General features: G+C 39.9%; 1 protein-coding gene across 3 annotated transcripts in view; it reads left to right on the plus strand.

Moving 5' to 3' along the window:
* roraa (RAR-related orphan receptor A, paralog a) overlaps nucleotides 1–13,970 on the plus strand; it is a 384,106-nt gene that overhangs the window by 264,145 nt on the left and 105,991 nt on the right. For all 3 annotated transcript variants that reach the window (XM_051099046.1, XM_051099048.1, XM_051099047.1), the window contains exon 2: nucleotides 8,597–8,626. In XM_051099046.1, coding sequence (XP_050955003.1) covers nucleotides 8,597–8,626 — 30 coding nt within the window. The remainder of the gene's footprint in view (nucleotides 1–8,596; nucleotides 8,627–13,970) is intronic.

Here is a 13,970-nt window from a genome sequence, read left to right on the forward strand (position 1 = left end):
TTCCTTCCGATCAGCTGGTTACTGTATTCTCACGTGCGTGCCGCTAACGACTCCTGTGCTTGGGCCCGTAATGGTTCTGCTGCGTTGCGGGACCGATTTGGCGTAATCATCGTTTGTTTAAGCACTCGCCTGAATGAGCTTCTGTTGTGCTGCATCTTAGCAATAACAATGGCGCTTATCGTCCGGACTCCCTGCGGTACAATTAAAATTCCGTCTGAGTCTCCAATCTGCCTGCCAGCCATGCCTGCTGTTCATGTGCCCTTCCTGGGCCTACGTCAATCCCCTTTGCTGGTATGTATTATTCACAAGCTACCAGACGATTTTAGGGACTTACCTGGAGACTCCTGGGCTTGAGAATGAAGGAGGATGAAGTTCTGGATGACCAGCTTCATGACTCTTTGATGGTCTGTGACCTGAAGATCTGTGGTTTTAGTGGAGACAGATCTGTTCTGATCAGAACAGCAAGAAAGAACATTGCTAAATGCAAGTATACTATTTCTGAAGCAAAACCAGTTGAGAAACACTGATTCCTTCCAGAAATGCTCCTCTACTTGTTTACCGCGGCCTTCTATTTTAGATCATTTGTCTCCACAACAAACTTGTGCTTGGTTTCTTACCATGTTCTCCTTTTCAACGTGACACTACGACAATGTAATTTCTACGTCCTCTAAAACTAATTTGGATGTAAATCTGCTATTTGTGGAGATGTCAGATGGCGAATCGTTCAGTGGGAACCTGTAGAGCCAGCCACGGCGGCTTGATTTTAGTTAAAACCAATTAGAAATGACCAGAAATAACAGCGCCTGGAGATGAAGTCATTTTTCTCTTGAACCTCCCTGGAGAACGCAAGGCCTCTCTACGGAGTTCCTTAAGTGTTTTAGAATATTAGGAGGAGAGATGATGAAAATCGTCAAGCTTTTTTAATCATTGCATTTTGCATTTGAAAGTTTATGAAGTATAATAAGGCTAAGTGTGTCAGTGAAAAACGGGTAAGAGAATGTCGGAATGACTTTGACGGAACAAAACTTAGATGACATCTGTCCTCTGTTCTGATTAAATAACTCTACTAATGATTTACAAGGTGATTTGTCATTTAAAAATACACACCAAGTGCAATGCACTAGCATGTGTGCATGAAGGATATCATAATCTGCTAGACCTGTATTGACTACAACAGTGCTTAGCATGATTGGTTTTCATAATGTGAGATATGGGTGGAGATGAGATTAGTGCTGGTTTTATAGACCAGTTGCTTAAGACCTTCCCTTTTTAAGTAATGTTAACCTCAGAGTCATATGCACTCTACACAGCCCCAGTAAGTGGTAAAATTCTCAAATAATCTCGATATGTTAACTATTTGATTATCTAGGAAATGTAATGCTTTCTTTATAGTGCATGTATGTTTAGACAGGACTCTGTTGTACATTTTGTTAGCTAGGCAGGAGAAATGATCATAAGCATGTGTAATCTGCTAAAGAATGTGCACTGTGTTATTTTCTGACCACCTTAAGACATCTGTGTCTGCAAAACCAAAATGTTTTCTATAATTTAGATGACAGGAGGAATGATTCATACAAGGTTATTGTCAGAGGGAAGATAGGCATAATATTGTCTCTTGATGATGCTGTAACTCAAACAGACGTGGATGGAAATCTGTGCAAATGTTTGTGGTCGTCACAATTTCCTTGACTTGCAAGTCAGTAGACGCTTTGCCAAACAGACCACATATTTGTAACTGAGGGGCTGCATATTTACCATTATGTGCTGCATTACTCAAAAGCATTGTAAGCCCAAGTCATGGCCGTCCAAACCTGTTCCTGAAGGGCCACTGTCCTGCAGAGTTGAGCTCCAACCCTAATTAAACACACCTGAACCAGCTAATCAAGGTCTTTAGACACATTGGAAACTTCCAGGCAAGTGTGTTGGAGCTGTTTGGACTGAAACTCTGCAGGATGTTGGACCTCCAGGAGTAGTATTGAACACCTCTGGCCTAAGTAGACCTTAGAAATCATTAGCACCAATGGTCTCTGCAATCTGCTTATGCTTACGATGCTTTTGGGAAATGCAGCCATGTTATATATGTGGAGTTTGTGGCCTGTTGCTTAACACATGACCTCTGACTGTTATAGAGGCTTGATTCCAACCCATGACCTTTTAATTGTCTTAAGATCCGCAGCAGAGCTGGTGCCAGGGCATCACGTGCAGTCACTGACACTCACAATAGCATGTAATCTCGCAGTCACTTTCGTATATGCACTTTTTTTCGCTTTTGCTTCAATCATGTTTATCAAGAAGGGGAAGGGTGGGCACTATTTAGAGGGGCAAGGCCCTTGGCACCGGTCCTGATACCCAGCAACAGAGGACTCACTTTTTGATTTTATTACTAAAATCCAAGTCCAAGACCTTCTTATCTTGCAATGGCTACTAAAAATAGGAGGTCTTCTTTTTTAAAGTCCTGAAAGATTTTGTGTAATTGTAGCATGCCTACCTAAAATCAGGGGGCCGTTCTTCCAATATATCACAATTGCGTTGGGGTCCACCAACCAAAATCAGGGGAGCCAAAAAAATCGCAGACGATATTATTGCGCGATTATGAAAGCAAAAGATATCATTCGCCGTAATGACAGCTGTTTGCATAGCTTCTCAGTGAACTACGGCTCTGTGTAGGTAGTACATCTAAAACATGTGAAAATACCACATTTAATAACGTTTTAGGTTGGGAACTGTGCAATCTCCAATCGCGTGCAGTCGCTGATGCTCACAAAAGCATCCAATTGCGCAATCGCTTTTACTTTCGAAATCGATTCACGTTCAGCAAGGATGGGAAAAGAGGGGAAGAGGGAGCACAATATCTTGTTTGTGGGGGCAAGGCCTGTGAATTCCCCCCCTTGGCACCGGACCTGACACCCAGCAACAACAGAGATTTTATTAATGAATTATGTTGAGTCAAAGACCTTCTTATCTTGTGATGGCTACTAAAAATCCAAAAGTCTCTTTTTTTAAAGTCCTACAACATTTTGTGTAATTGTAGTATGCCTGCCTAAAATCAGGGAGCCATTCTTCCAATACATCACAATTGTGTTGGGGTCCTCCAACCCTCAAGCGAGCCACCCATCTCCATCTCTGTCACCGCCCCCCACGCAACTGTTTAGGGTGGGAAGCGTGCAATCATGTGCATTCACGCAATCGTTTTTTTATGCACGCTGTTTTTTTCCGCTTTCACTTTCGAAATTGTTTATGTTCAGCAGAGGGGAAGGGAGGGCAAAGTAACTCATTTAGGGGGCAAGGCCTGCAAATGTCCCCCCTTGGCACTGGCCCTGATACCCAGCAACAACAGAGGGCCCACATTATGTTGAGTCCAAGACCTTCGTATCTTGCAATGGCTACTAAAAATGGAAGGTCCCGAAACATTTTGTGTAATCGTAGTATGCCTACCTAAAACCAGAAGGGCCGTTCTTCCAATATATCACAATTGCGTTTGGGTCCACCAACCCTCAAGCAAGCCACCCATCTCCATCTCTGTCATCGTCCCCCACTCAGCTGTTACTTTTCCAGAGGTGTCTATACCAGCCTTGTCCTTGTATGGCTGAGAGAGCCACTGTCCTCCCCCCTCTCTGGTCTCCGTAGACTGAACAGTGAATGAGGATAAGTGTGAAGCAGCAGTCAATGAATCAAGCGGTCTGACCGGCAGCAGCCGGGGGGGAAGAGAGAACGTTGAGCGGGCCCCCCCACGGGACTGGCCTCGCATTAGGAACTTCCTCGCCTGTGTGTTTCTGCCACAGGTTAAATGGATCGTTCCCATTAGCTCGGTGAGGGGACAGCTCCATTACGTGAAGGAGACTCTAACTTTGAATGTCACGGAGTGCCGAACCCCAGCGCAGCGCGTCAAGCACCCTGCCGGAGAGGCCTCGCTGACAATAACCATCCATGATAATCATTTGCTGTCAGGCGCTAAGGAAGCTAAAATTATGATGCACAGCCTGCTCGACAGACCCAGGCAGGGCACTCTTCAGCGCCGCTGGTTGGGTGGCGACAGAACCTTCTTGCTCACACACCTAGAGACCAAACTGAATTTGAACCATGCTTTATATTCTGATATGAGACTGGTTTCACTACATTTCTTATCATTTTAGACTGGGATTTTGATAAGGAACAAAGGCCCTGTCTGTTTATGCAGGTCTGAGACCAGTTTTGTTATTTCATAAACATGAGCATGACACAGCTTCACAAGGAGAAGCTGAACCCAGATCAGCATGACTCTGTCACCGGGTTTTTCCCATCTGTGATACAGACGGCTTTACCTGGCAGGAATGCGGGCGACTCGGCCCTCCGTGGCAGATGTGCTAAAGGTTAACTTCAAACAGTCATCAGTGTGCTCGGCATATGGAATCTACAAGAGGAAGAAAGCAATGAATGATGGCTGTGGACATGCTTAGAATATTTTCCAGGAAATACCCAGCACACTGTTATCGGCACTGTTTGTGCCGATGAACGGTAATATATTATGATTGTGAAATGCTGTTTTTGTAGTTAAAAATTACATGGGTTATGTATGACTTTAAAAAAGACATACACACAAAATAATGTCAGTTTTGTATGACTCACCTGTAGACAACCGGAAAGATGACCTTTAACTTGGCTGATGCAAAAAGCAGAAATTATCATGAGTAAGTCTTTAGCCTTGAGTTGACTTTCATGTCCACAAATGATAACAAGCCTATTTTTATGTCAGAGCCAATGTAGCATCTAAAGCCATTGTTTTTTGCGCATGTATTCTGAGGATAGTACAATTTGTTTTGTCAAATCTATCTATCTATCTATCTATCTATCTTGCAGTGTTTATCTAAATCAAAATGAACAAAGGAACCGTTTCCTTACTGTATTCCAGTAGTGTGATCAGTTGCTGAATTTCACAGCACTTTGTAACCACAATCGTGATGTCGTCCTTTGAAGAAGGCCGGACAAGCTTTTTCCATCTGTCAAGGATGGATTCACCTCCAAACTGACCCATCACCCCATCTTCCAGTGGAGTAGACATAACCTGGCAGGCTTCAGTGGTGTCAGGGCCTAGACCCAGACCCCCTCCAGCTCCAAACTCTGTTCACCCATTGGTTCCCTGGCCCCTTCCCCTTGCACCCTCCAATCAGAGCCCTCCCAATGACACCTAGAGGAGGAAGTGGGCTCTCTCCCCACCCCTCCCCTCTCTCTCCTAGCAACAGGCCATTTTTCTGACCGAGTCTAGCGTCCTCTTTTTGACAGTAATGATTTCCGAGCAAGTACATTTTTTTGTGTTAAGATTGGTTTTCATATCTGTAAGTGACATTGACAGAATAGCTGTTGTGGTTTGGGAAGGATCAGAGACAGATAGCTGATAGTGCTACGGAATAAGGATGGGGATCGCATGGAGAGAGATAGAGAGGGAGGACAGAGCGAGAATGAGTGATAGTGACAGAAGTTGGATCAAAGACTGACGGTGTCCTCACCGTCTTCTCAACAGAGTTCATGAGGTATCTGATAACCGCAAAGCACAACTGTTTTGTTTCATGCTGTTTGTGTGACTGGCCGTTTTCCACATGGTGATTGTTTTCCCACAGTGTTGTGTGGTTTTTGTGGTTACCCTTCTAGCATGTTCACAAAGCTATATCTGAAAGGCTTGACCTCACAGAGGGTGTGCTGTTTGTTTTTAAGGAGTTAAATGGCTATTTAGGCTTTGCTTTGGGCTACTGTTGTTGGTAATGCAGGTTTTCCCAAACCTTTGACTTTCTCTCTTTTGTGAAGTGCAAAAGAAGATATTTTGGAAAAATTGGCATATGCCAAAACGCTCATAATTTTTTAATGGGGTTGTTATAATCAACTATCGACTAGTATTAGCCACTTTGACCTTGTAATTTACTAATAAAACTGTCTTCTACTCTTAAAAGGTTGTATGTTATGAGTTACAGTTGAGGTCAAAAGTTTACATCCCCCTTTCAGAATCTGCAAAATGTTAATTAATTTACCAAAGTAAGAGGAATGTTATTGTTTATTTAGTACTGACCTGAATAAGATATTTCACATAAAAGATGTTTACATATAGTCCACAAGATAAAATATTAATTGAATTTATAAAGAATTACCCTGTTCAAAAGTTTACATCCCCTTGATTCTTAATACTGTGTTGTTACCTGAATCCAGAGTTCTGTGTGTGCGTGTGTTTTTTTTTTTTTCTGTTGTTTTTTTTTTTTTTTTTTTTTTTTTAGTGAAAGTTGTTAATGAGTCCCTTGTTTGTCCTCAACAGTTAAACTGCCTGCTGTTCTTCAGAAAAATCCTTCAGGTCCCACAAATTCTTTGGTTTTCCAGCGTTTTTGTGTATTTGAACTCTTTCCAACAATGACTGTATGATTTTGAGATCCATCTTTTCACATTGAGGGACTCATATGCGACTATTACAGAAGGTTCAAACGTTCACTGATGCTCCAGACGCAAACACAGTGCGTTAAAAGCCTTTTTAAATTTGAAGATTGGGGTAAATTTAGCTTTAGATTTTGTCTTCTGGGAAACAGAAGACAATGGGTAAGTATCTTATGTAGCCTCTGAAGGGCAGTTCTAAATGGAAAAAATATGATATTTAGGCAAAATAAGAAAATCTCCATTCTGTTCAAAAGTTTTCACCCCCTGGCTCTTGTATGTTTTTTCTTTCTGGAGCATCAGTAAGTGTTTGAACCTTCTGTAATAGTTGCACATGAGTCCCTCAGAATCTCGAAATCATATAGTTATTTTTGGAAAGCGTTCAAATAATTTGTGGGCCCTGAAGGATTTTTCTGAAGAACAGCGGCCAGTTTAATTGTTCAGGACAAACAAGGGACTCATGAACAACTATCACTAAACAAAAAAAACACAGCTGTGGATCATTCAGGTAACAACACAGTATAAAGAGTCAAGTGTATGTAAACTTTGGGTAAAAAAAGGGTAGTTTTTATAAATTCAACTATTATTTTTTTCTTGTGGACTATATGTAAACACCTTTTATGTGAAATATCTTATTCAGGTCAGTACTAAATGAAAAATAACATGCGTTTTGTATGATCCCTCTTATTTTGGTAAAATAATTAACATTTTGCAGATTCTGAAAGGAGGATGCAAACTTTTGACCTCAACTGTATCGCTAATCTCATCCAAAATACTTTCCTACAGTGAATAAACAGGCTACTAGACCATGGCAGATATTGATGACTCCTCTCTTTTCCAGCCAGGCTTTTAACCATGACAGTTCTCGGATTTGTAAAAATCAAGGGCGCCAAGAAAGAAACTGGCCCAAATCACATGGATTGAATAAATGGCTTATTCCCATGGACCCATTATGTTATAATTTCACACAGTTAGACCAGAAATGATCCCTTAAAGGAATAGTTAGCTCAAAAATGAAAAGTTTGTCAAATTTACTCAACCTCATTCCTCAGTGGAACACAAAAGAGCATTTTAATATCACAATGACTAGATTTGGAAAAACACGAGGATGAGTAAATGATGATAAAAGTTTCGATTTTGGGTAAATTATGCCTTTAATATTTTGCGTTACACTGTTTCCGAGAATGAGACCTTTTGTGTTTAGCCCACTGTCACTATTAGCCACAGTTTGACGTCATATTTCAGTAATTGCCGTTTACCCCGATACTGAGTGCTTTGTGATTTGATTGCAGGTGTAAGTTACAAGAGCATTATTGCTTGTTTGTTTTTTAGTGCAGTGTTGTTGTTGGACATTGCGCTTCCAGCGATAGCATTGTTGATCTGTGAAGCTTGACCGGAGTGCCTCAAGTTTCGCTACTAGGCCCTTTTTATGTTTTTGCTGCCTTGTCCTCAGGTGTGTCTGTGTGCACGTGTGCCTGCTCATTTGCTTTACCGTCTTTGACTTGTATTCCCCCTTCCCTCAAAAACACATCTGAAGCATCGTTATCGCCGGCCAGACCTCTTTTTATTTTCTGTGGAATTACTGAATCATGTCAGCGCGACGTCCCTTGAGTTTCAAATGCAAGCTGTAGAAAAATTAGCCATTGCTTCCGCATGACAAGTGGGATCTATTAGTCTGCTCTGGCCCATAGAGCATGAGCACGCTCGGTCCACATGGGACCCTCTGTTTCAGTAACACGCACACACGCACACACACACATACGCACATCCATCCGTGCCTCTGTGGCATTAGTCATGCTTTATAAGGTCAGACATAAAGATGCACCCGGTGCTTCTGGGCTACACTAACAGACATGAGCATATTCACAGATCTGTTTAGCATTCTGTATGTGATTTCCTGTTAATTTCCATTGCGTGGAGGTCAACTGTGACAGCAAGGCAACTGCCTGGTCCGTGTGACGGCAACATACTGACCTGCCTGACCTTGCTTAGGCACAGCCTGTGGCAGCGCTAGGAAGCATTAACACAGTCGAAGCTAGCTTTTGGCTTTCAGTCAATGTCACGGCTTATAGCATCTCCGTTCCAATATGCTGTCAGATTTTTCTGTATTTTACATGGCTTTCAGCTGTACACAACTGTGGTTTTACCTACTATTTGTTTAAAAAAAAATGTATTTAATGTTTTTTTTATGTCTCTTTTTTTTTCACAGGAATTTCAGTAACAAAGAAGACACACACCTGTAAGTATTTTTTTTATTAATTTGTTAATTGTAATTACATTTTTTAATATTTATTTATTTGTGTGGTCAACAATAATAGTGGTATTTATAAGAAAACTATTCCTTAGTTTAATTTTCACTGCTGAAAATGCTCATCTGCTATTGTTTATTAAAAAAATCTTATTACTTCATAGTAGTCACATGATTTTCTTTTAAAGACGGTTCTATATCTACTTTGCCTGCTCTTTAAAAAAAAGGATGTAGTTTGTGCGTGACCTTCGTGTGTGAGGTTAAAGGCGTTTCTTTTGATAAGTCTCTGAGAGAGATAAGTATCAGCTCTGGAGGGAAGACTGTAGAATCTCTGACAGGTTGCATACGTGACCTTTCAAGACTCATACAGATTAGGTATATCAGTAATTTGATCTTAGTTTCAAGTTTTGTTGAGGTTGCAGTTCATTTTAATTTCACACCTGTGCTTTTAAAGAGATGTTTAAAGCTGAAAACTTTTTCAGTGCTACTTAAATTATGAGTAGCTAATGGTTATCTATAGTAAGTAGTGGTTAGCGGCTAACCGCTACTTGTTTTAATACTGTAGCTTGTTATTGAAAAAGCTATACTATTTTGGAAACATTTAAGCTGTGCCTGCTACTGAAAACAGTTAATCTGTTAGCGTCTTTAGCATTGCTAGCTAGGTAGCATCAGCAGGTTCCTGAGAGTCTGTATTTGTTTTGCATTTTATTCAGCTATGAATCTAGCTAATGAAAGATCATCTTGTCATTTCATTCGAAAATACCGCCATCCTTTCATCTGTCTACATTCACTTGACTCGTTGAAAGGCTTTAGAAATACCCGGTAGTAGCTGTCTACTCCATTCAGCCAGCGTAAAGGTGGATCGCTGGTCTTTCATCCTTTTCTTCCAGAGCCCTACTGCTATCTTAATTACGGTGCTGATCACTTCTCCTTAACAGAAGGAAGTGAAATCAAAGAACGTTTCAAGTGAGAAGGTTCAAAGCCACGGACCGGACTTCACTATTTAATCTCAATGAAAGAAATGCTAATGACGCGTGTCAGAGAAAGCGAGAGAGGCCGTCGGAGAGAAAGAATGAGGGAATGAAGTGTGAAGATGACACGTTAGGGCTGGTGGCATGGGTCAAAGGGCGCTGTTAGATATAGAAAGGGTTCAAAAGATACATAATGGGCTGAGAAGGGCTTGCCAGTTATGAAAGTAATTAGCATTTTTATCACTTGTAATGTGCTAATGAATTGGCTGGTTTTTAGCGATGAAATCAAAGTCGACCCTAATTACTTTCATTAGTAGTAAGGAACCACCCTGGATACCCTAGAAACCACCTAGCATTGCCTTAGCACTGAAACATGCTAGCTAAATTTGGTCAATTTCCTGTTATATTTGGGAATGTGCTATACTAGAGATATAAAATGTTCATGTTGACTTGAATGAAGGGTTCAGCTGAGATTGGCTGGAGGGTGTACAGTGTAATGTGTGTTGGAGGGGGGTTGTGCAAATGTGTGTTTTACAATCGACTAGGCCGCATATGCACTCGTAATGCATTCATGGAAGCAACTGAACTGGAACATGCTCATACACATGCTCATATGCACATGCAAACACACACACACCCAGGGCTATAACCCCCAAACATTATATTTACACAGATTTCCCCCATTCTGGGGTTGCCAGGTTTGTGAGACAAAGACAGCCCAATGACCAATCAAAACGAATGCAAACTAGCCTAATGTCCAATAAAACCAGTCTAGTACCAGAACTGAAAATAGCCAGATTTTAAAGTCTCCTTTATGTATTTGCACATCCCTGCAAAAAAAAAAAAACAAAAGATACCATCACAAAATTTTGTGTAACAGGTTGTGTAATAGGATTTGTATTGGTTTTAATGGAAACTGTAATTGACCCTGTTGGTCTCTACTGGTAATTGGTCACCTTCTATTGGTGGTTTGTTAAAACTAATAAATCCTAATGGAATATGTCCCAAAACCAGAACAGAAAACCATTTTGTAATGGTTTTAATCGTTAAAAGTTGATGGTTTGTAATGTTTGTAATGGTATTTGTAGTGGAAACCATTAGAATTTTCTGTGGTGTTTTTTTTTGTTGTTTTTGTTTTTCAGCAGGGATTTTCTTTAATTTGGAGGGTTAAGGCTGGAATACGCTACACTTTTGCCCAGATTTTTCCTCAGTTTGGAGTTTGGAAGAATCAACACCAGTTGGCGAATATCAGAGCCAGTCTACAGGTTGTTTAAAAACTAGGGCTGTCACTTTAACGCTTTAACTTAATTAATTAGTTATGAAAAAAGAACGCACTTAAAAAAAAATTTAACACAGTTTAACGCGCTTGTACCTCATCTTATATTTCCTATAGTTGACTGTTGACAAATATGATGCAGGGCAACAACTCCATAAAAGCCATTTTTCCCTTAAGATTCAAGATATTGGGGCAATAAAATGCCCCGTATGTGTTTTCTCTCAAATATATATATTACATATCACACGATATCACACAGACAGCAAGAGCAAATGACACAAGTGCTGATTTTGTCCCAATCTATCATGAGCTTAAATGATTTTATACAACAGTTCAGTAAATAAGAAGTTGATATTGTGTTATATTCTAAACAAATTATTATGTGTTTTTGCTCAGTTTTGCAGAGAATATATTGCCTTTGAAGCCATAGCAGAGTTGTTGCATGTCTCCGAGCAACACAGCAGTGTTTAGTTTCTGACTGAATCCACATTTTGAATGAATCGTGTGAATCAATGATTCAAAGACCCATTCATAAAGAAAGCCATTTACTTCACTGAATAAATCAGCTGTTTGAATGAATCAAGTGAATGAATGAATGACTCTCAAAGACATTTACCGCCACCTGCAGATTTAGTGTTATATTTAGAGTTTCATTTAATAAAAAAAACTACTAATAAAAAATAAAAACATTAAAGGGATAGTTCACCCAAAAAAATTAAAGTTCTGTCATTATTTGCTCACCCTCATGTTGTTTCAAACCTTCCTTTTGTGGAACATAAAAGAAGGTATTTTGAAGACTACTGGTAACAAAGCTGTTTTGGTTACCAGTGACTTGCATTGTATGAACAGAAAATACTGAGATGTTTCTCAAATGATCTTTTTTATGTTCCATAGTTCACGTTAGGCCATTGCAGCCTAAATGTTTGTGTAATAAATTTTATGTTGAATCATATAAAATATTTCTTTCTAAAGCTACAATTGTAATGTCTACTTGATACTTTCTCAGTTAACACAAATGTAGCTTTAAACAATCTTTTATGGGTAGTCACATGTACTTCCCTTAATTAATCGAAACATCATGTAATTAATTAGATTAAAAAAAATTTAGTCGAATGACCTATTAAAAACTCATATTATACAAATCTAATTTGAGCATCGAACTGCAAAACAAGAAAAGAAGTAGTAGCTGAATTCCCGCAGACTTGGCAACCCCTTCCTACTCCAACAACCTTAACCACACACACTCGTCGCAAACTTTCACCTACCCACACACACATCACACAGACTCATCAGCCTCATCTCTCCGCTCTTGCCTGAATGATCAAAACCATGGAAGCGGCCCACCGGTCCCCTCATCAATATAAATTACAGGGCAGCTGTTGGCTAGCAGGCACTTTCCCGCTCCCTCTCGGCCTTCCCTGGCTGCACGTTCAGCCCTTAATAAGCCCGAGCACTTTCTGGAAGAGAACAGATACTTCAGTTCCCCTCTTTACGACCCACCGGCCGTCTCTCTGACCAACGTCATATTGAAGTGCCACAGAGATGAAGCCAATGTTGGAACGAACATTTAATGTCAGAAATGAACATTCAGGTTGAATTTCACTTCAGACAAGCTCAGTGTTTGGTCCAAAGTCAAATTTAAAAAACTTTCAAATTTTTGACTGAAGCTATGTGAAAAAGCATTAATTAATCAACCTAGGCAATATATTTGTTTACCACATTAATCGATGTTAGCTAGCATTTAGCAAACAATGTGGACTAGAAGTTAGCAAACAATTTCAAGTCTATCCCCATCACTTGCTATCATGTAAGGGCAAAAGTTATACTTCTAAATCAGAATTACTGGCAAGTGTGAATTTCACTTTTCAAAATGTGATATTTCGTATTTCATAAAATGTTGATCTTTTAGCTGCTGTTTGTATGGTTAGAACAGATGCTCCCCAGTCATTTGAGAATGTGGCATAAACACTGACTGTGAAACTCTCCCCGCAGGCTCTGTTTTACAGCTCAGCTTCATGTATGGTTTTGCTTTACGTTTGAACTTGACAGTTTTATGGCCGGCCTTTTTATATAGTGCTACCGCAAGGCCATGTGGTTCATTCTGGCAACAGACTCCTTTCCTTAGATAAACAGTACTGTTTAATAGCTCTTTGAGAGGAAAAACACAACACCGGACAGGAATTAAGTACTTAGATGTCTCCCGTTAAGAACAGGGTGTTCTAAGGAATTTAAATATATGACAGAAATAAAATATTGACCTATAAAAGGTCCATAGGACTTTTTAGTGCAAAAGCACATTTAAAGCAAGTTCTTTTGTTCAGCCTTCCCAGAAAATATCAGTGGTGTTTTCCTGTGCAACCCTTAATGTGACCAGTGTGTTTTTCACATGCATTTACTATGGTATTTTTTAGGGCATAAGTAAATTGTTTATGATATTCTGGTCCTTTCAGTGTCAGTCTACTGCTTGTTTTATTGTCTTTTAAGTTTAAATTGTAAGTCTGACTGTGTAGAAAAGTAACAAATCGCCTCTTCTCAACAAGCTGCGTAATTTAAGGTGTGATTATCAGCGCTACTACTAAACTTCTGGAAACTGTTACCTGCCACTGACTTGCCTTTGCTAATTATTCCCACACCCTTATAATTATGTCTGAGCTGAATTAAAATCACTGGTAGAATGTGAGTATGTCCTGAATTTGAACTACAATGGAGTCCAGTCTGCTTTAGTCAGATGAGTGGGCGTTGTTGTAACTTGTCTAGGAGGATGACATGTTGATAAGATTCACTAGGTGATTACAGAGAGTAGACTAGGCTTTTATCTTCTATTTGCGTATGTATTCTTGCATCTACGTATATGTGTGTGTCTCCCAGCTCTTATATCACGGTGCCAATCCTTGGCTGGAGAAAGTGTCTGTCTCGCCAAGTCGCTGCACACAAAAAAAAAAAAAAAAAAAAAAAACAGATGAGCTGAATGATTAGAGCTGTGGATTTTGTTTTTAAATGCAAGTAGTACTAATTCAGTCACTGATAGCAGCTCTAGTATAATTAAACAACATTGAAATAGCAAAAATAATGACTGTTTTTAAACAAG

Source organism: Labeo rohita, chromosome 25 (genome assembly GCF_022985175.1).
Source record: "Labeo rohita strain BAU-BD-2019 chromosome 25, IGBB_LRoh.1.0, whole genome shotgun sequence".
NCBI lineage: Eukaryota > Metazoa > Chordata > Actinopteri > Cypriniformes > Cyprinidae > Labeo > Labeo rohita.